The sequence below is a fragment of the Mesoplodon mirus genome (genome assembly GCF_964341445.2).
Source record: "Mesoplodon mirus genome assembly, chromosome: 5".
NCBI lineage: Eukaryota > Metazoa > Chordata > Mammalia > Artiodactyla > Ziphiidae > Mesoplodon > Mesoplodon mirus.
The window spans coordinates 82,736,024-82,759,388 of NC_138980.1; the positions used below are offsets into that span (position 1 = coordinate 82,736,024).

General features: G+C 40.5%; 1 protein-coding gene across 2 annotated transcripts in view; it reads right to left on the bottom strand.

The window, feature by feature from the left end:
- Positions 1-23,365, bottom strand: part of SNX24 (sorting nexin 24) — a 171,136-nt gene that overhangs the window by 58,832 nt on the left and 88,939 nt on the right. For both annotated transcript variants that reach the window (XM_082620953.1, XM_082620952.1), the window contains one exon: positions 10,182-10,286. In XM_082620953.1, coding sequence (XP_082477079.1) covers positions 10,182-10,286 — 105 coding nt within the window. The remainder of the gene's footprint in view (positions 1-10,181; positions 10,287-23,365) is intronic.

The window sequence follows — 23,365 nt, forward strand, 5'->3', positions numbered from 1 at the left end:
CCAGAAGAAGAAGAGAAAAAGAAAGGGTGTGAGAAAATATTTGAAGAGATTATAGTCGAAAAATTCCCTAATATGGGAAAGGAAATAGTCACCCAAGTCCAGGAAGCACAGAGTCCATACAGGATAAACCCTAGGAAAAACACACCAGACACATAATAATCAAACTAATAAAAATTAAATTCAGTGAAAAAAATATTAAAAGCAGCAAGGGAAAAACAAAAAATAACATACAAAGGAATCCCCATAAGGTTATCAGATGATTTTTCAGCAAAAATTCTGCAGGCCAGAAGGGAGTGGCAGGATATACTTAAAGTGATGAAAGGGAAAAACCTACAACCAAGATTACTCTACCCAGCAAGGATCTCATTCAGATTCGACAGAGAAATCAAAGGCTTTTCAGACAAGCAAAAGCTAAGAGAATTTAGCACCCCCGAACCAGTTTTACAACAAATGCTAAAGAAACTTCTCTAGGCAGGAAACACAAGAGAAGAAAAAGACGCAAAAAAACAAACCCAAAACAATTAAGAAAATGGTAATAGGAACATATATATCAATAAGAACCTTGAATGTAAACGGATTAAATGCCCCAACCAAAAGACACAGACTGGCTGAATGGACACAAACACAAGACCCATATATATGCTGTCTACAAGAGACATACTTCAGACCTACGGACACATACAGACTGAAAGTGAAGGGATGGAAAAAGATATTCCATGCAAATAGAAATCAAAAGAAAGCTGGAGTAGCAATACTTGTATCAGATAAAATAAACTTTAAAATAAAGGCTGTTATAAATGTTTATGCACCCAACAGAGGAGCACCTCAATACATGAGGCAAATGCTAACAACAATGAAAGGGGAAATCGACAGCAACACAATAATAGCAGGGGACTTTAACACCCCACTTACACCAATGGACAGATCATCCAAACAGAAAATAAATAAGGAAACACAAACTTTAAATGATACAATAGACCAGAGGGATTTAATTGATATTTATAGAACATTCCACCCAAAAGTGGCAGAATACACTTTCTTCTCAAGTGCACATGGAACATTCTCCAGGACAGATCACATCTTGGGTCACAAATCAAGCCTCGGAAAATTTAAGAAAATTGAAATTGTATCAATCACCTTTTCTGACCACAACACTGTGAGACTGGAAATCAGTTATAGGAAAAAAACTGTAAAAAACACAAATACATGGAGGCAAACAGTGCACTACAAAATAACCAAGAGATCAATGAAGAAAACAAAGAAGAAATAAAAAAATACATAGAAACAAATGACAATGAAAACACGATGACCCAAAACCTATGGGACACAGCAAAAGCAGTTCTAAGAGGGAAGTTTACAGCAATTCAATCTCACCTCAAGAAACAAGAGAAACCTCAAGTAAACAATCTAACCCTGGGCCTCCCTGGTGGCGCAGTCGTTGAGAGTCCGCCTGCCGATGCAGGGGATACGGGTTCGTGCCCCGGTCTGGGAGGATCCCATATGCCGCGGAGCGGCTGGGCCCGTGAGCCATGGCCGCTGGGCCTGCGCGTCCGGAGCCTGTGCTCCGCAACGGGAGAGGCCACAACAGTGAGAGGCCCGCATACCACAAAAAAAAAAAAAAAAAAAAAAAAAAAAAAAATCTAACCCTACACCTAAAGCAACTAGAGAAAGAAGAACAAAGAAAACCCAAAGTCAGTAGAAGGAAAGAAATCATAAAGATCCAAGCAGAAATAAATGAAATAAAAACGAAAAAAAAACAATAGCAAAGATCAATAAAACTAAAAGCTGGTTCTTTGAGAACATAAACAAAATTGATAAACCCTCAGAAAAAAGGGAGAGGACACAAATAAATAAAATTAGAAATGAAAAAGGAGAAATCACAACTGACACCACAGAAATACAAAGAATTATAAGAAACTATTAAAAACAACTATATGCCAATAAAATGGACAACCATGAAGAAAGGGACAAATTCTTGGAAAAGTACAATTTTCTAAGACTGAACCAAGAAGAATTAGAAAATATAAACAGACCTATCCCAAGTAATGAAATTGAAACCATAATTAAATATCTTCCAACAAACAAAAGTCCAGGACCAGATGGCTTCACAGGTGAATTCTATCAAATATTTAGAGAAAAGCTAACACCTATTCTTCTCAAGCTCTTCCAAAAAATTGCAGAGGGAGGAAGACTCCCAAATTCATTCCACGAAGGCACCATCACCCTGATACCAAAACCAGAAAAAGGTATCACAGAAAAAGAAAATTATAGACCAATATCTCGGATGAACATAGATGCAAAAACCCTCAACGAAATACTAGCAAACAGATTCCAGCAACACATTAAAAGGATCATACGCCATGATCAAGTAGGATTTATCCCAGGGATGCAAGGATTCTCCAATATATGCAAATCAATCAATGTGATACACAATATTAACAAATTAAGGAATAAAAACCATATAATCATCTCAATAGATACAGAAAAAGCTTTAGACAAAATTCAACACCCATTTATGATAAACTCTCTCCAGAAAATGGGCATAGAGGGAACCTACCTCAACATAATAAAGGCCATATATGACAAACCCACAGCAAACATCATACTCAATGGTGAAAAACTGAAAGCATTTCCACTAAGATCAGGAACAAGACAAGGATGTCCACTCTCGTCACTCTTTTTCAACATAGTTTTGGAAGTCCTAGCCATGGCAATCAGAGACAAAAAAGAAATAAAAGGAATACAAATTGTAAAAGAAGAAGTAAAACTGTCACTGTTTGCAGATGACATGATACTATACATAGAAAATCCTAAAGATGCTACCATAAAACTACTAGAACTAATCAATGAATTTGGTAAGGTTGCAGGATACAAAATTAATGCATAGAAATCTGTGGCATTCCTATACACTAACAACGAAAAATCAGAAAGAGAAATTAAGGAACCAATCCCATTTACCATCGCAACAAAAAGAATAAAATACTAGGAATAAAGCTACCTAAGGAGGTGAAAGACTTGGACTCAGAAAACTATAAAACACTGATGAAAGAAATCAAAGATGACATAAACAGATGGAGAAATATACCATGTTCTTGGATTGGAAGAATCAATATTGTGAAACTGATTATACTACCCAAAGCAATCTACAGATTCAATGCAATCCTTATCAAACTACCAACGGCATTCTTCACGGAATTAGAACAAAAAATTTTACAATTCGTATGGAAACACAAAAGACCCCGAATAGCCAAAGCAATCTTGAGAAAGAAAAATGGAGCTGGAAGAATCAGGCTCCCTGACTTCAAACTATACTACAAAGCTACAGTAATCAAGACAGTATGGTACTGGCAGGAAAACAGAAATATAGATCAATGGTACAGGATAGAAAGCCCAGAGATAAACCCATGCACATATGGTCACCTAATTTATGACAAAGGAGGCAAGAACATATGACGGAGAAAACACAGCCTCTTCAATAAGTGGTGCTGGGAAAACTGGACAGCTACATGTAAAAGAATGAAATTAGTACACTACCTAACAGCATACATAGAAATAAACTCCAAGTGGATTAAAGACCTAAATGTAAGACCAGACACTATAAAACGCTTAGAGGAAAAGATAGGAAAATACTCTTTGACATAACCACAGCAAGATCTTTTTTGACCCACCTCTTAAGAGTAATGAAAATATAAACAAAAATAAACAAATGGGACCTAATGAAACTTTAAAGCTTTTGCACAGCAAAGGAAACCATAAGCAAGATGAAAAGACAACCCTCAGCATGGGCAAAAATATTTGCAAATGAAACAACGGACAAAGGATTAATCTCCAAAATATATAAACAGCTCATGGAGCTCAATATCAAAAAAACAAACAACCCAATTAAAAAATGGGTGGAAGACCTAAATGGACATTTCACCAAAGAAGACATACAGATGGCCAAGAAGCACATGAAAAGATGTTCAAAATCACTGATTATTAGAGAAATGCAAGTCAAAACTACAATGAGGTATTATTACCTCACACTGGTCAGAATGGCCATCATCAAAAAATCTAGAAACAATAAATGCTGGAAAGGGTGTGGTGAAAAGGGAACCCTCCCGCACTGTTGGTGGGAATGTAAATTGATACAACCACTGTGGATAATAGTATGGAGGTTCCTTAAAAACTAAAAATAGAACTACCATATGACCCAGCAATCCCACTACTGGGCATATACCTTGAGAAAACCACGATTCAAAAAGACACATGCACCACAATGTTCACTGCAGCACTATTTACAATAGCCAGGACATGGAAGCAACCTAAATGTCCATCGACAGATAAATGGAAAAAGAAGATGTGGCACATATATACAATGGAATATTACTCAGCCATAAAAAGAAATGAAATTGAGTTATTTGTAATGAGGTGGATGGACCTAGAGAATGACATACAGAATGAAGTAAGTCAGAAAGAGAAAAACAAATACCGTATGCTAACGCATATATATGGAATCTTTAAAAAAAAATGGTACTGATGAACCTAGTGGCAGGGCAGGAATAAATACATAGATATAGAGAATGGACTTGAGGACACAGGGAGGGGGAAGGGTAAGCTGGGACAAAGTGAGAGAGTGTCATGGACATATATACACTACCAAATGTAAAATAGATAGCTAGTGGGAAGCAGCAGCATAGCACAGGGAGATCAGCTGGGTGCTTTATGAGCAGCTAGAAGAGTGGGATAGGGAGGGTGGGAGGGAGGCTCAAGAGGGAGGGAATGAGGGGATGTATGTATGCATATGGCTGATTCACTTTGTTGTACAACAGAAACTAACAGTATTGCGAAGCAATTATACCCCAATAAAGATCTATTAAAAAAAAAATGGATGTTTGAACTAAGCCCAACTATATCATTTATCGTAAAAACATGTGGCAATTTTTAATATACCTTTCTTCTTATAGATTAAGCAGCCAAGTTAAGATGTAAGAGATTTGCTTTAAAAACTTCATCTGATTTTATACAGTTCACTGTACTCAAGAATTCAAGAATACACATATTGCAAGCACACATGGTCAATTTTAGCAGATGCTTCATGCACTACTGGAGAAGTTAAAAATACAATACTGTTTAATCCAGTGCAGATTTCTGACCAAATGGAACATTATACTGCATAGTATAATTTAAATAATGAATGAGGGGCAGGCTAGTCAGGTCAGTAGGGTCTTCTGAAGACAGCACTCTGCATCTACTGTCTAACAAAACAGCTTAACCCCAGCTGTGGCAATGTTTTCTTTGAATGGACTTTTTTTTAGGGATTAATATTAGCTTCGATTATCTTTAGTCATGAGTTGCTATGAGCTATTCCTGTTCAGCTCCCAAAACTCACTGTACATTTAATTATTTTTCACTCCTTATGAAAAGGATGAAAACATAACTGTTTTTCCTAAGTAAGTGACATAAGATGTGGGTCCCTTTCTCAGAAGGATAAAATTCACATTATTTCAACAAACAGCACAAGTGATGTACACAAAGTTTCCGTGAAAAATCTTTGTCTAAAAATTATAAGAGCTTGCAATTTAAAGCTACTACTGAAGAATGGCAAGGGACCTGACCATTAAACCAGCCTCAAATAAATAAATGAAGCCACAGCTGAACCTCAACCTTGCTGACCATTTGTTTTTTCTTTCTGTAAGATTGTGGGCTTCATCTCTGATGTACTGAAACGTTACCAGGTTATGTCTGGCATCAGAGGGTTTCTTCATTCGTTGTGCTCTGTCCTTGTGGAACCTTGTCTGTGTAAAGTGCCATATCCTCCAGTTTGGGGAAAGTTTCAAGTGTTTTTTCTTTTGATGATTCTCTTCCCTACTTTTGTATTTTCCCCTTTTCTTTCTCTCTGGGCCTCCAGAATGAAAGAGGACATTAGACTTGAACTGGTCCTCTGTGTCTCGTCTTCTGTTGCAACTTTTGTCTCTGTACTCTACGGAACAGTTTCCCAACTAGAGACAGCAACTCCCGAATGTTTTCCATTGGAGAAAACAACTAATTCTAAGAATTCCCATGTGCTCTCCGATTGTTCCTTTTACATAGTATCCTAGTGTCATCTTTTGGATGTAATACCTTTGAGAAGCTCTCTAGATATATCAAATCAATTTGTAAGACATATGCTGTGTTCTGACTTATCTCCTTCCTGAAGGGTCAGTGCTTTCATTCATCTTGGTCTTTTTCTTCAGTGCCTGGTGACCCCTGGTTATCAGCTCTCACTGCCGAAAGCAGCTTCCGTGCGTTTCCTCTGCTAGTAGGTCAGTAGGAGTGCTCGTCACAGGCTTTCTTCTGAGTGTGAGAAAGACATGGTGGGCTTTTCCTTGAGGTAAGGGGATGGGGAGGGGGTTGTCAACTTGGGGGCCCTAATGTCCACATCAGAAGCTTTAGCTTTCCTCAGCCATTTTGTTTAGTGTTTTGTTGTATTGTTTTATTTTCAAGAAAACAGTCTTACGCTTTTTTTGGCATGGTCATAAACATCAGGATGTATTCTGTACAGAATAAGTGGCCTGAGCACCCGTCCCACGTGTACATCTTGAATGACCCACGTGTGTTCAGTTTCACTGCTCACCTCGGCCTCGGCCTCACCTGCCAGCTCTAGGTCCAGAAGCTCCGTCTCCAGCACAGCTGTGGGCAGGCCATCTCCCGCACCCACCGCAGCTCTTGTGGCTGAGCCTGGGCCCTGTTTTTTGCTTTGTTGCATCTATTCACATGCTCCCAGAACATTCCATCTTCCAGGAAACTGTTAAAATGTTTCCTTCCTTTGATGAGGCCCTCTTTTCCTTGCCCATCCACCACCTAACTGTTGGGGTTTATTCCTTTTTAAGTGTTTTTTTTTTAATGACTTCTTTTTTTTTAATAAATTTATTTATTTTATTTATTTATTTTTGGCTATGTCGGGTCTTTGTTGCTGTGCACGGGCTTTCTCTAGTTGTGGTAAGTGGGGGCCACTATTCATTGCGGTGCGCGGGCTCCTCATTGCAGTGGCTTCTCTTGTTGTGGAGCATGGGCTCTAGGCATGCAGGCTTCAGTAGTTGTGACACACGGGCTTAGTTGCTCTGCAGTATGTGGGATCCTCCTGGACCAGGGCTCGAACCTGTGTCCCCTGCATTGGCAGGTGGATTCTTAACCACTGCACCACCAGGGAAGTCCCTCCTTTTTAAGTTTTTATACGTTTGTTTCAGTGGGGTCTCAGGAAACGTGGAAAGTCACTTCAAACCAGGAGATAAAACTATTATATAAACCATGTCTGATGGTCAAATCAGTTTGGGAAAACCAAATTAATTTATTCTTAAGACTTTTGTTTCTATGCAGATGACTTAACACAGAAAACAGATGTATACTCATAATTTTCAAAGGATTCTAAATATTCAAATCAAAGATTAAAAAAAATCTATTGATCAAGGAAGTTGGGGATAGCCGATTAAATTGTGATGGTTTATGATTATATTTTCCTTTACTTTTATTATTATATCCTTAAGAAAAACTCTACCTCAAGGCTGAAAGTTTTTTCCTGATTTAAAAAATCTACAATGCATAACAAAAAGAGCCTATACTGGGAGTTAAGAAACTAAAATTCCAGTCCCATCTCTTTAACTAATATACTTAGGAAGTGAGGCAAATTTCTTAATTCCACCAGACTTCAGTTTCTCCATCTCTAAAATAAAAGAGCAGTGTGGGCTAACTTAGGAAATGTGTTTTGAATCCATCCATGGTCTAGAGTGTACTAGTTGCTTCTTGAACAAAAGGAAGAGTTTTCTCTGGCCCTTCCAAGAGCTAATCTGCCTGTTTTATGGGTGGTAAACTGAGACCAGAGGGATGATCATGAACTTAATTGAAGGGCAGGAGACAAGCTGGACTAGATAAGGTCTAAGTTCCCTGTGAGCTTAAGATGCTATGGCTTGAGGGTATTAATAATTTCTTAGGTTTACGGGCCTGAACAGGGCCATCCTATGTACCTCAAGCTGAGATGGATTCGCTGCACGATAGTGCCTGCTGAGAAGTGCTAGTGGCACTTAAACTCAGGGGTTCAGACTGGTGCTGAGGGTGAGTGGGATTCTAACTGGAGTTACAAAGGTGAGTAGAAGGAACAGTGATAACTGTCTTACTTCCAAAGAGACTTAAACACCAAACGCTATCAAGAAATGACACCTAAGCCAGGGTTTGCATTTCACTGGCGGTCGATCAAGCATCCACACTCATCTTTGTAACTTCCATTTGGCTCCCAGGGCATGCAAATAGAATCAGGGGGAAGAAGAGGAAGAGGGAGAAGAGAAAAAGTGCCCTTGAACTCCTTCAGGACTTAACTGACAACAAACTGAATATTAAATGCACAAGAGCAAACAAGCCCTCTCAGTCCTTCAACCACATCTTTCAAGCTCTGTTTCTGAGAATAGAACATTCTAAGCTCAGTTTGAGTGTCACTGTAAACTCCTCTCTATGCCAGATGATTTTACCCACATATTTATATCCAAAGTACAAACAACTTAAAATGTTTACACTGAGTAGTAATGGGAGTCATGTGTCAAATACAATGGGAGGAAAAAGAGCAAAGCTTTCTTCAGAACTAAAGCTTGAAGATATACAATATCTGTGGAAAATCTGGCTTACAAATTAGAATGCATTGTTTACCTATTCCATTTAATTATAGAGAACATGCATTTTTACCCTTTGCATACAACATCTAATGTCTCGTTTTTGGTTTGGTTTTGCTCTGCAGTGTAGCCCGAGGCTCTGGAAGTCTCATAGCTCCATATACAGAGTCTCAAGGCACATGGCTACACAGTTTCCTGTCATTTGTGGCCTCTACTTCCTTTAATCTCTCACTGCCAGGGAGAGGCAGTGAAGGATCCATCCACCACGTCCCAAAGCAGAAGAACAAAGGCAGTGAAGAGAGCCTTACTCTGTGGTTCAGAGGGCCTCCACATGTCAGCTTTCCTATTTGAATACTGTAAAGACCAAGAAAACTGCAGGAGACCAGATGGACTCTGGGCATCTTTCTACTGGGAGAGAGTCCTGTGAACTGATCGCTAAGTACAAGCCTGTGGTGACAGCTTCTCCTCAGCTTCTAGTTACTAGTCATTCAGGCACAACCAACCAGAAAAGCTCTGTAGAGGACATAGCATAAGGCTTCACACAGTCCACAGCTGCCCACCCAAAGAAAATCCACCAAGGGTTAATGCTGAAAGGGGCAACGAAGATAGCAATGGATGAGCACAGTCATGGCTGCCGACTTCTTTGATGCAACATGTCTTAGATAGATCATCGCGGTAAACTCAGAACTCCGAGGTGATGTCCAGCTCTTCATTTTTTGAGAGTCAAGATTCCCCACCCCTTCCTTCCTGGCCATGCTCACCTCAGTCAGTCTCATGCGTCAGCCCCTCAAGTGGACGCACGTGTCCTGGTGAACACAAGGCTCCCACAGCCCCCCAACCCTTCTCTTAGCACTTGCCTCATGCAGTGCTCTTTGGATTAATGATGACTACACTGAATATTCACCTGAGGCCACTAGCCCTTTTTGTTTTAAAACTCAGAGAAGCTGACACCACCTCACGCTTTCCTTTTGCTTTTTCTGTCACCTGGCAGACAGACTGCTTTGTCTTATCTTACTTAGGTAGTTCTCTTTGCTCCTCTTAGCTACAGAAAAGAGCATCCTCTGCTTTCTTTTAAAAACATACATTTTAATTTTCAAAGAAGTTGGCACTTCAACAGAAGTAATTTTTATATACTCGTTCTCAATTTGATTCCATAGGTGTACCAGCCAGGCCCAGTGAAAATGCAGTTTCTCTCATTATCTCCCCAACACTCAACACCTAAAGGCTGGGAATGCTATGAAGAAGCAGCAAATCTTGGAGGGGAAAACAGAAAACAGAAAGTAATTTGTAGGGCTGAACAAAAAAACGAACAGACCCCTCTGCATCCATTTTTACTTTTATACTAATTTTTCACTTCCCGAATCCATATAACCAATTTTAAATAGAACTTAACTAAAGCTAAAAGAACCAACCAACAACATATTTATAATTTCAAACTTTCTTGTCACTCAGAATGTTTGGTTGCTTGATATACTCTGTATCTTAACCATAAGTTGTGAGAAAAAAATATTGAGATATATGACTCTTTAAGCTACATTAATTGAGGATCTAAACACATCTTACCTGTAAATATGTTTCTAAACCTTGTCGTCGTTGTTCCAAGACTTTTGGGACCCAGTTACGAACATGTTTGGAAGGGATTTCTGGAGTTTTAATACATTTCTTAAGCTATAAAGACAGAAAAAACATAGAAAATGTGTTTTAATTTTAATGACATTATTTGAGGGAAAAGCCAATAAAAGGAAGTGAACCACTGCTATCTCCAATAAAAAGATAGAGGAAAATATATATACACTGAAATTTCATCAAAAATTCTTTCTTGGGCTTCCCTGGTGGTGCAGTGGTTGACAGTCCGCCTGCCGAGGCAGGGGACACGGGTTCGTGCCCCGGTCCGGGAAGATCCCACATGCCATGGAGCGGCTGGGCCCGTGAGCCATGGCCGCTGGGCCTGCGCGTCCGGAGCCTATGCTCCACAACGGGAGAGGCCACAACAGTGAGAGGCCCGCGTACCGCAAAAAAAAAAAAAATCTTTCTTTATCTGTCCTAAATGTTCAGGTTTCAGGACAAGAGTTCTGTGTTTTGGTAGTTGTTGTTATTGTTATACGTCATCTGGCATTTCAGATGGGAACTATTTTTCCTGAAGAATTAAGAGTTCAGTAAATGAATTATAAAGGAAGTATAGAAGTTTATAATTTCCAAAATCAATTAATACAACAAAATTTTAGTTGGAAGAAGTACTTTTCTGATGAAAAGTCTTTCTACATATTTTTCACATAAAAAAGGAAAACAGAATGCAATTGTTTATAACCATCATCCCTGGAAATGCCATATGAACTAGACCACATCATATGGAGAGTTTCTTAAAAGTTCTATTAAAAAAAGTTCTATTAAAAAAAAAAGTTCTGGGCTTCCCTGGTGGCGCAGTGGTTGAGAGTCCGCCTGCCGATGCAGGGGACACGGGTTCGTGCCCCGATCCCGGAAGATCCCACATGCCGCAGAGCGGCTGGGCCCGCGAGCCATGGCCGCGGAGCCTGTGTGTCCGGAGCCTGTGCTCCGCAACGGGAGAGGCCACAGCAGTGAGAGGCCCGCGTACAGCAAAAAAAAAAAAAAAAAAAAAAAAAAAAAAAAAAAAAAAAAAAAAAAAAAAGTTCTAAAAAGAAAAGACTGATCCTTCCAAAATTCCTAAGCATTAGGTCTAAATTTTGTTCATGAAAACTGAGTGACGGTTCTCAGCTAAGCCTTTCTGGGCAGCAGTCTTAAGGGACTATATAGATAAAGGAAAATTCTATCGGACGTTGAGTTAGAGCTGCCTGTCACAGGTGCATCCTACCTACCACATCCACATCCTAAATCTGTGAATATTACCTTACAGGGCCAAGTACTTTATATATCTGATTAAATTAAGTGTCTAATAACGGAGAGATTACCCTAGATTATCCAGGTGGGCTCAATGTAATCGTAAGGATCCTGATTTATCAGGGGGAGGCACGAGGACCAGGGTCAGGAAGAGACTGGAAGATGCTACATGACTGGCTTAGGTGATGGAGGAAGGGTCATGAGCCCCGCTGACCTATGGAAGCCGGAAAAGGGAAAGGAATGAATTGTCTCCTATAGCCCATTGATACCTTAACTTTAGCCCAGTGAAACTCAATTTGGATTTCTGACCTTGAGAGGTATAAGATAATAAATTTCTGTTGTTTTAAGCCACTAAGTTTATGCTAAATTGTTACAGTGGTAACACAGACGAAGCTAACATACTGCCTCTAAAATGGAAAGACTTTTAATGCTCTGAGTAAAAAGTTGGAAAACTTAACTGAGACTGCTCCTTTACTACACATGCAAAGAAATGGCATAATGACCTATAAGAAAACGTACACAGCTAAACCCCAGCATCTAAAACTAATAAAAAAAGTTCTCATACATAAGTATATCTTCATTAATCACTGTAAGCTGAAATTTGTTGCATACTATGAAAAAGGGGTCTTTGTGCATTTCAAAGATGAGCACTTGTCTCAAGACATTAGGCTGAGCCCATGCTTGCCTTCTTCCTCCATACCCAAAGCGCCACTAACAGAACACTATGAAAGTATTAGCTGCAAGCCCAAATCTATCCTCCTTGTCTTCCTCATCAAACTCCTAAATTATTGGAAACAATACTGCATTCAGCTAAATTCAGCTTAAAAAGCTAAATTTCCCACACCCCCTTGCAGAGAGTGGAGGCCAAAGGTAATCAGAAATCACTGAGAAAAGTGTTCCATAAAATCTCTTTTAAAGTGGAACAGACTCAGCTAGCTGGTACCTTCTATACTACTCCCCTTTCACCCCTTCCTGCCTAGAATGCAACTATGATGGCTGGAGCTGCTGTGACCGTTTGCCACCATGAGGCAACTCTTAGGATGGAAGACAGGTGTCCAGATGACCAAGCAGAAAAAAGGAGTCGGTGCCTGCACACTGCCTGGAGCTGCCACAACACCCCAGACTGCCCGCCTCCAGACTTGCTTTTTAAGAGGAAAAAAATAGCCCCCCTTACTCTTTTTGGAAGGTTACTGGTATTTGGACTTCCTGTTTCATATACCTGAATTCAGTCCTGGTAGATATTAAAAAAAGAAAAAGGCCAAAGAGAATAGGCCTCAGAACAACACAGAGAACAGGACAGGGAGGAAGGCGCTATCCAAGCAAGAGATTAATAGCTTTCTAAAAGACAGAAAGCAGGAGCACGATCTAAAGAAAACACTGGAGCAGAGGAAGCCTCATCCCAGACCTCCTCAGGAAGGGACTACAAAGGGTCTGGACATCAATCTTCTCAGCAGCCTGAGAGGCTCTGTGCTCAGGACTGGCGTTAAGAGGAGGGAATGAGAAGAGGGATCAGTCTATGCCCTAGCCTGTGCCAAAGACCACAGAGATGACTAGCAGCCCAGTGTCATCCCTAAGCATGCACACCCTCACCCAGTAAAAAAGGGTCAGTGTTCCTAAAGAAACTGAGTGAAGTGTTTGGGTTGAAGAAGGATATTTTCCATTCTAGTCATTCTGGTTTTCATGGGGTGCCCAGCCTAATATCTGTCTCTCTACCCTCATTCCCTATAATGAAGCCCTTAAGTTGACACACCCTACAGAGGGACCAGACTTATGTACCCAAAGCAGAGGAACCAGTGACAAATACCCAGGATAATTGGATGGGCAATCAAAGATCACTTTCATAGGAAAGCCAGCACTATGAAAGAGAAAGGACAAGAAAAACAAATGGAACAATTAATCCTAAAGGAAACAGAGAAATCAAATAACAGAAGAGATCTTTAATATCTGCAGGGAGATTTGAGAAGATATTGCTTCTATAAAACAAGAACAGATTTTTAAAAAAACCAAGAACAGGTTGTTATGAAAAAGAAACCATCAGAGAAGAAGAAAGAGATTACAGAAATTAAAAAAACATGACAGAGAAATAAGGTAAAAGAGGTAGGGCTTCCCTGGTGGCGCAGTGGTTGAGAGTCCGCCTGCTGATGCAGGGGACACGGGTTCGTGCCCCGGTCCAGGAAGATCCCACATGCCGCGAAGCGGCTGGGCCTGTGAGCCATGGCCGCTGAGCCTGCGCGTCCGGAGCCTGTGCTCTGCAATGGCAGAGGCCACAAAAGTGAGAGGCCCGCGTACCGGGAAAAAAAAAAAAAAAAAAAAAAGGAGGTAGAATATAAAATGATGGAAGTCTCTCAAAGTGTAGAATAAACAAAATGAGAGAAAGGGTAGGTGAAAAGATAAAACACATATAGGATTAATTTAGGAGATTTAATATGAAAGTAATAAGCCTTTCATAAAGAATAGAAGACATTTTCAAAGAAAAGCAATTTTTATAGGACCTAATATATGTCTTCAGACTAAGGACCTACTGAGTACCAGCATAATGTACAAAAAAGGATCCACATTTACTGACATTTATCTGTTGAGATTTCAGAATATTAAGGACAGAGAGAAGACAGAGGGAAGAACATTAGCTGGCAAACAAAGGAAGCAGAACTGCATTGGCAACTGACTTGTCACCAGCAACAATGGATGCTAGAAGATCAGTGCTCCAAAGATCCAATTTGACGTGGATTTTTATAACCAGAATATCATCAATTAAGTGTGAGAGAAAGTTTACCTCCCATGCCTTCTTTTACCCAAATTTGAGCATGTAATTCTGGAAAACTGAGAAATTAAACCAAGGAAGAGGGAAAATAGGATCAGGACTCATAGCTCTACCCCATCGGCATGGGGAAGGGAAACCCAAGGGCAGCTGAGCACAGCAGGCCTAGAGAACTATCAGTCTAGGTTAAAACAAAAACCTCCAGGAAGAAGGTAGATTCCATGTAGCAGATAGTATGGAGAAGATGGATAAATTTAGGATTTGTTAAAGTACATTATTCTTTTGTTTATCAGAAAAAATAAGTTCTAGGGTAAAGAAAGAGCCCCTGAGGAAGGTCACGGAACAGAAGACACCAAGCTCCTCCTATGTGTTAGGGACACTCCTGCCTTCATGGGGCTTGCATACCAGGAAATGGATGAAAAAATAATAAACATGTTAATAAAACAGGGTGAGGGCAGAGAGTAACAGATGGGGGTGTGCGCTGGGGGGCAGCTGGGGAAATGACTGTGTGAGGTGAGAATGTCTCAGGAAGCACCTGAATCATGCTGGGAGGGAGCCAGGGTTAGGAGCTGGAGAAGGGACACTGCAGCAGAGGCAGCAATGGAAAGGGAGGGCCGAGCCTGGTGTTCCAAACTCAGCAAGGAGGAGACGGTTCAGAGAGGTGCAGCATCAGACACTGTAGGGCCTTGCAGGCCGCAGAGGGAATATGCTTATCATTTTACATGGGAAGCAAATTGAATGTCTTAAGCAAGGGAATGATCTGATAAAATTTTTACTTTAAAGAGCTCGTGCTAGATTCTATGAACAAGATGGACTGTAAGGGGGTGGAATCAAAGCAAGGAGACCAGTCACCAGCTCCTGTAGGAGTCCAGGCAAAAGATGACGGTGACGTGGACTATGGTCGTGGCAGTGGAGGTGGGGAGAAGCAGAAGGCTGCAGAGTAGGTGAAAAGTGGAGGTGATCAGAATGACTCCAAGACTTTGACTGTTGTAGGTCTTTGACCTCAGCTGGCAGCGCCCTGTTTATGAAAGGTGGTAGAATGCCAGGTTTAGACTAGGTGGCAGAGAACACTATTTATCTCCCCAAATCCACCGTCCCTCTCTTCTGTAGAACAGAACTCCTAATTTTGAGCTGACCGCCCAGAATAAAGAACACATCTCCCAATCTCCCTGGAAGCTATGTGTGGCCATATGACTGAATTCTGGACAAAGGCAAGTAAACAGACATGTCTATGCAACTTTCAGGAAGTGTTCTTAAAGGGAAGGACTGTTCCTTCTTTCCTTTCCTCCTTCCTGCTGGCTGACTTGCCCATGTAGCGGCTAGACCTGGAGCAGTCACCTTCCACCATGAGATGGAAGCCTTGTGTTGAGAAGAGGGAAACCACAAGAGGAAAGCCTGGGTCCCTGCGGCCCATGAAACTGTCACACTGGCCTTAGATATTTATGTGAGAGAGAAATAAAGGTGTATCTCACTGTTAAGGTCACCATTATTTTAGTACTAGCGTCACCTACAGCAAAATCGAATACCACAGTGGGGATATGGCTGATACTGCAAGCTGCCTATCCAATATTCACTCCCTCCTTCTTCTTGTAAAATAAAACAAAACAAAACAAGCAAAAAAAAAAACACCAGTGTCATTCAGAGGGCCAATATGCTAAGCAAAAAAATCTTGATTTACGGGCTTCCCTGGCGGCACAGTGGTTGGAAATCTGCCTGCTAATGCAGGGAACACGGGTTCGAGCCCTGGTCTGGGAGGATCCCACATGCCGCGGAGCAACTGGGCCCGTGAGCCACAACTACTGAGCCTGCGCGTCTGGAACCTGTGCTCCGCAACAAGAGAGGCCGCGATAGTGAGAGGTCTGCGCACCGCGATGAAGAGTGGCCCCCGCTTGCCACAACTAGAGAAAGCCCTCGCACAAAAACAAAGACCCAACACAGCAAAAATAAATAAATAAATAAATAAACTCCTACCCCCAATATCTTCTTAAAAAAAAAAAATCTTGATTTCCCAGGTTCCTTTATAATGTGACAGAGTTGTTAATGAAATGTAGTTTAAGTCCACTGGGTGGGTTCCTGTTTTCCTGAAAAAGAGAAACTGGCCCTTCTTTCTGCCAGAAATATGGAAACAATGCCTGGAGGGACAGCAGCTATGTTGTAACCAGAGGGTGAAAGTCACATGCTAAAGTAAAGATGGTGAAGCAGAAAGATAAAAGGAGCTTGGAACATAGATATTACAGAATCGATACATCAACTTGGACTGCCTGCTTTTAGTTTTCTTTGAATGTGAGAATTATTAATCTCTCACTTGTTTAAGGGACCTAGTCAAGTTTCTATTATATCCAACCAAAGATAATCCTGACACAAAGGAATCAATTGTTCCGTTTTGGTGATTTCAAGTCAGAGATGCCCAACAGGCATCCAAGTGGAGATAATTTGCAGGCAGTTGTATATGAGTCTGTAAACTGGGAGTGAGAATATCTAAGTGATATTGAGAGCCACGGAAGTAGATGCCACGACATTGGGAGTTCGGTACAGATGGAGGAAAAGGTCTGTGAGGGGCAGAATCCTGAGAAGCTCTCAAGATGCTGCCTCGTGGTGCGCATGCCTACAAAATTCCTTCCCTTGGGTCTGGATAGGACCTGTGAATGTGGTGAGATAGTTACTCCTTTGATTGGGTTACATTACACAACGAGACAGGCAATCCCCTTGATCAGGTCCCACTTTATGAAACCCAGTCCCGGCAGACTGCTGGCTTTGAAGAAGTGAGCTGTGTGTTATGACAAAGCCACATGGCTAGGACCTGACGGTGGCCTAGAGGAGGGGAGAACCACCTCTGGCTAACCGTCACCAAGAAAACAATGGACCTCAGTCCTATGACTGCAAGGAACTGAATTCTACCCAGATGAGGACATGACAACGTGAAGAGGACCCCGAGCCTCAGATGAGATCACAGTCTTGGCAACACCTGACTTCAGCCTGATGAGACTCTGAGCACAGAAGCCAGCTAACCTGTACCCTGACTCCTGACCCACGGGGACACTGAGGTAACACATTTGTGTGGTTAAAGCTGCTAAATTTGTGGCAATCTGTTACCCTGCAGGAGAAAACTAATACAAAGTCCACGGTCTGGGACATCCAACTCTGAGGGGCAGGGAAGAGAGCCAGGGTAAACAGTGAGGAGGCGGTGAAATGGTAAGTTGAGTCAGGGAAGTGTTTCTAGAAGGGGCATAATCAGACTGTGCAGAGCGATACTGCAAAGTCAAAGACACTGGGTAAAGAAGAACGGGAAGTGGGAAGACAGAGGCTCCTCTTCCCAGGAATTATACTGAGAGAGGAGAACCAGGGGGTGAACATGGAAGAGAAGCATGGGGTCAAAGGTGAGTTCTATTTCGTTCAATGGGAAATACTATAATATATTAATTTATTGATGAGACTGATTCAGTATTGGGGGAGGGGAGAGAGAGAGAGAGAGGAGTAATTTATGATTATCTGTAAGGGAATAAATACATATCTCATCTCCACACTATTTGAGGTATTTCTCAAACAAGAACAAAGCCAGAAAATGCTAATTACTTGGAGGTAAAAAGCTTATTAAGTTTCACTTTAAACAAAAAGAAACTTCTTTAACACTACTGAACCACAACATTTCTTACATTTCAGAATAGAAAATCAACTCCATTATCTGTCCTTCTCTCCTTCTTATAAAAAATCTTGAAGATATAGTACTGAAAAGATTTTTCCTTTTTATTTATGTCAGGAGTACTGAGGAAGCCGATCATCATAGCTGCTGGGCTCGGTGACAGCGTTTGTAGGTGAGTAATGAAGGGCTCTAGATGAGGAGAGACAAACCCAAGACAATATGTGTCCAGGAGGGCTCAGCTGCTTACAAGATAAATACCCCTCTGCCACTCCATCCGATGATTAACTGCGCCCAGGCTGCGTCCAGCCAAACGGCCTTTCTGATCCCCACAGATAGTGACCAGATTCCACGATACCACAAACACAATCCCCTCTGCCTGGCATGACCACTCCCTTCCCTTCTGATACTGTTAGAGGAGCTGACACAGAACTTACTCCGTAAAGACCTGCTGCATATACGTTGGTGATAGCAACTATTTTCCACCGAAAGGAACAGAAATACTTTTCCCAAGCACGTGAATAAAAAGATGGAAAAGGGAAAAAAGGTTAAGGAAAGATGTGGGGGACACTTGGGGAAGCATTCAATATTTTACCCCATGTTGTCACCCTACCTCCTCAGGGCTCCCTTTAGAGTCACTTCACAAGGTGCCATACCCCTGGTTTAGCCCCATACGCCAGTTTTTTGGTTTTTCTGAAATGTGGACTTCGTTAAATTAAATATGAGAATGCAATATTCTACTCAAGCCAAAGTCAAAGAACTCATTCATTTAGGAATGAACCAGCACCATATTTCCCTGAAACTTTTGTGAATAAAAGGCTGGGCTGGAACTGACAGCTGGGAAGGCAATGCAAACTGGGCTCAGTGGTCTGCCATGCAGGGAAGGCTTTCCTCTCCACACAGGGGACTGGGGCCTCGGAAGGGGAGATGCTTTCCAGGACCCCTATTGACAGTGCAAGTTACCTGGCTGTAGCGGGGCGCAGCCTGTGGTGCAGCACAGGGGGTCACAGAGAAAGCTCTTACCCTGTCACAGCCTGGGCCTGAGCTGTGAGGAGAGCACCCTATAACTTTATTATTTTTTTTTGAAGATACTCTGCTGAGAGTGACCAGAGAAGAACAGGGTGGGGATCTGTTCTGGTTTCACTGTGGTGGTGGTGTTTTCCCACCCTGTACTGGCAGAGCTACGAAACAGGGGCAAGTGTAACCTGGGGTTAGACTCACAGTGAACTAAACTCCCACAATAGTAACTGTTCTTGCTGACCAAAGCATTTCTCCAGCAATTCATAAAAATGCATAATATTCTCCAAATATCCCATTTGCCAAATACTTATTTAACGCCTAATAAGTACCCAACACTAACAGACAGTGAGGAAGGTACAAAAAATAAGACATGGTCCCTACTTTTATTTATTTATCTCCTTCTAGTTTTATTGAGATATAAGTGACATACAGCACTGCATAAGTTTAACGTGTACCGCATAGCGATTTTACTTACATACAACATGAAATGACTGTCACAGTAAGTTTAGTGAATATCCATTGTCTCATCTACAGATATAAAATTGAAGAAAAAGAAAAAAATCTTTTTCCTTGTGATGAGAACTCTTAGGATTTACTCTCTTAACTTTCATATATAATGTATGGCAGTGTTGATTATATTTATCATGTTGTACATTACATCCCTAGTACTTATTTATCTTATAACTGTAAGTTTGTGTCTTTTAACTGCCTTTATTCAGTTCCACCTCCCTCTACCCCCCAACTCTGGTAACCACAAATTTGATCTCTTTTTCTATGAGTTTGTTTGTTTGTTTTTGAAGTGTAATTGACCTACAACACTATGTTAGTTCCTGGCAGTGACTTGGTATTTCTATACAATACAAAATGATCACCAGGATAAGTCTAGTTAAGGACATGGTCCCTAGTTTTTTAAAATATATCTTCTAGTTAGACAAAGCTTAGGGATAACTAAGTTTTAATTATCTCAGACATTTTAAATTTAAGTAGAAACCTCCTAAATGGAAAAGGAATTCCAAGAACAAAGAGATGAAGGAATAAAAGAAACTCACCTGAAAGAAGAACCTGAAACATTTTAGTTTTGTTTGAATAGATGAGAACACAGAGGGAAGGACATTCAGCATGGCAAAGACAGAGAGGCAGTGATTTTCATATACTGGGGTGACAGGGAAGACTGGCTTGGCTGCCAGTAACTTTTTCTTAGGAGAAGCAGTGAGAAATAAGGCTGGCCAGTAAAGGGGTTTGTGGTAGACAAAATCATGGTCCTCCCAAAGACGTCAACATCATAATCCTTGGAACCTGTGAACACATTGCCTTACAGGTGTGATTAAATCAAGTATCTCGAGATGGGAAGATTATCCTGGATTATCCAGGTAGGCCCGATGTAATCTCAAGGGGGAGGCAGAGGTGACCAAGTCAGAGAGAGGAGATGTGATGACAGGAGATGTGACGATGGAAAGAGAAGTTGGAGTGACGTGGTTGCTGACTCTGAAGAGAAAAGAAGGCAATGAGCCAAGAAAGGTGGCAGCCTCCAGAAGCTGGAAAAGGAAAGTGATTCTCTCCTAAAGCCCCCCAGAAGGAACATAGTCCTGCTGACACATTTAGAGTGAGATTACAAATGTGTGTTGTCTTAAGCCACTAAGTCTGTGATGATTTGTTACAACAGTAATAGAAAACTAATGCACAGTTTAAGAATATTGCTCTCAAAAGTCAATGTCCATGATTTGGTAGATAATACAGACACATTTCAAGGTTTTTGAGCAATAAAATGAAGATGAAAATAGTGCTCTAGGAAAATTGCCTGCAGCAGAGGATGAATAAGAAGACAACGATGAGAAACAGTTAAAGAAATACTTACATAAAGTAGCAAGACTCTGGATTGAGATGGTAGGAGTACAAAATGAAAAATTAAACGGTGCTTATTACAGAAGTTTGGAAGAATGAATCAACAGGACTTGCTGACACCCTGGAAGTGAAAGATAAGAGAAAGGTAGGAAAGACTTCCAAGGTTTCACACCTTGTGGCTTCAGTGTGTGATGCAGGGGGAGGTAGGGAGGGTTGTGTCTAAGAGATGCCTTTAAAAATAGAACGACACAATAGGAATTCTCAAACTTCAACAGGCATTAAGATCACCTGGAATGCTGGTTTAACATGCAGATTACTGGGCTCTCTCACAAAGATTCTGATTCAGCATGCCTGGTGGTGCCCAGGAATCTGCAATTTAATAAATACTGTTCGGATTCAGGTCACCCAAAGCTCACACTTCAAAAAGTACCAATCTAGAAAAACTAAAAGAAAGTGAAGTCAAATACTTCCAGAGCTCTGGAAGAAAAACTAATCTTACATATAGTCTGAAAGGGTGAAACTGACATATTAGAGACCATAAAAACGTAAAACTTTTGCAAATTAAAATAAATATCATAGCCAAAATTAAAAAGTCCATGGTGAAAAATAGTTTCATCAAGTGGCTAATATTTTATTAATAGGCCATGCAAACTAATGATCAAAAACAACAGAGACCCTAGCAGAAAAATGGGAAAGCACATAAAGAGAATTCCAAAAAGAGGGACTACAATCATAAACTTAAGAAATACCAATTAAAACAGCAAAAAGGCAACATATATTGCTTGCTAAATACATATCATTTGGGGGGGAGTAATATGCAAAGCTGGTGAGATACTTTCACGCTTGCTGGTTGCATTACAAATCTGCTATAACCATTTTGGAAAAAAGTAATTTGGTAATATATAACTGGAGCTGTAAAAATATCTATACTCTTTAACAGAGAATGCTTCTTTTGTAATCTAGCTTAAAGGAAACAGTCTTGAAAATGGAAAATAAATGTTATATGTAATGAAGGCTATCAATCATTAGAAGTTGACCATGCAATGCTCACAATTTCATTTAGTCTGGAAAATGGTCTTGTGAAGTTAGCACATTCACTGTTCCCATATTAAAATGGGGGAACCGGAGGCACAGAAAGATCACTCAACTTGCTCCACGGACTTAAGAGGTAAAGGCAGGCTCAGGAACATTCTGCTGCCAGAGCTTCCACACTTAACTTCTACACCATAATTATCACCATGAAGGAACCCCACTAGCACAGTAGGATTTGTTCCATTAAAAAATGCAAGAAAAGAAGGAAAACAGCAATGGTATTAGCATAGCAGAAATATATGTTGGTAACAAGGAGTTATTTCTCCTGTCCCCAAACTTTCTGCAAGATTTAGCTTTATAATCTAAAAAACTAAACTTACTTGAGGGGATGAAAATAAAGCATATAGGAAAAAAAAAAAAACTCTTGAATTTTTCCAAAAATTAGAAAGGAATCCTAAGAAAAGTATAGAGGATGAGAATATTGTTTTCATACTTTAATATCAAAAATTATAAAAGTTTGGGAGAAGCAGTAATCATTAAGAACTTCAAACAACCAGATGAACTGTCAAATGGGTAATGGTTTTCGTTTCTGCCTCAAAATGAGCCTGACAATAAGCCAGGAGGCATTTTTGTGTGTTTCTGGTATATGGAGATGAGCCATGCAACTACTATTCTAAAGGTACAAAGTACTTAATAGTTCCTATATGATTTTAGAATTAACTTGGGGACACTGGCTAAAAACTTTAACAAGTGTAATGTAAAGTGTAAGAGAAATCAGGACACTGACGACAGAGCAAACGGCATTCACTGCAGAAATAACTGAATATTCAAAAAAATTAAACAGGAATTAGATTTAACTTGAATTTAAAGGGAAGCTATTTCATGTAAAAACAGAATATTCAAAGCACATCACAAAATTCAAATACGGAAACTAGGGCACCAAACTTCTAATGGATAAAGGATAAAGCTGTACAAGGTGGCAGCAGTCGTCACTAAAGCTTGTGTATTCGGATGAATTTTGTTGCCCATTTCAATCCTCCTTAACACACTTTACAGTCAAGATTACAGATTTATGTTTATTTTTACACCCTGCCATTATTTGTACTTAATTGTCTTTTATAATGTTACCTTTTCACCAAATCTAATACAATTATAAAATGGGACAAATAAAGGAGACTTCTAGCAGCCCCTTTCTGCTCTATAACACACAAGATTTAGTGTCTGCCAACTAAAACTGCCCCACAATGTTATTTTTTTTCTCTAAGTCCCTGTAAGGATGTTTTAATGAGGCTGCCAAAAACATGCAAAATTGAGAGGTCTGAGAATTTCTACTCTCTTAATTCTAATAGACTTGATGATATAATTTTAAGAATAGCTAAAATTATTAACAGAATTGCAGAAGTTGAGAGAAGAGTCCTAGAAAATCTAGAAATCTTTTTTGACTGTGAGAATCTAAGAACTGCCTGTAATCACTGGGGAAACAGTCCTCTTCTGCAGAAGAAAATAAATCGTATTAGAGAAGAGAGCAGAGTGAGTCACCCTCCACTCGTAAGAAGCACGGGCAGCCTCTTGCTCAGGGCGGGCCTAATTGGCAGTCACCCA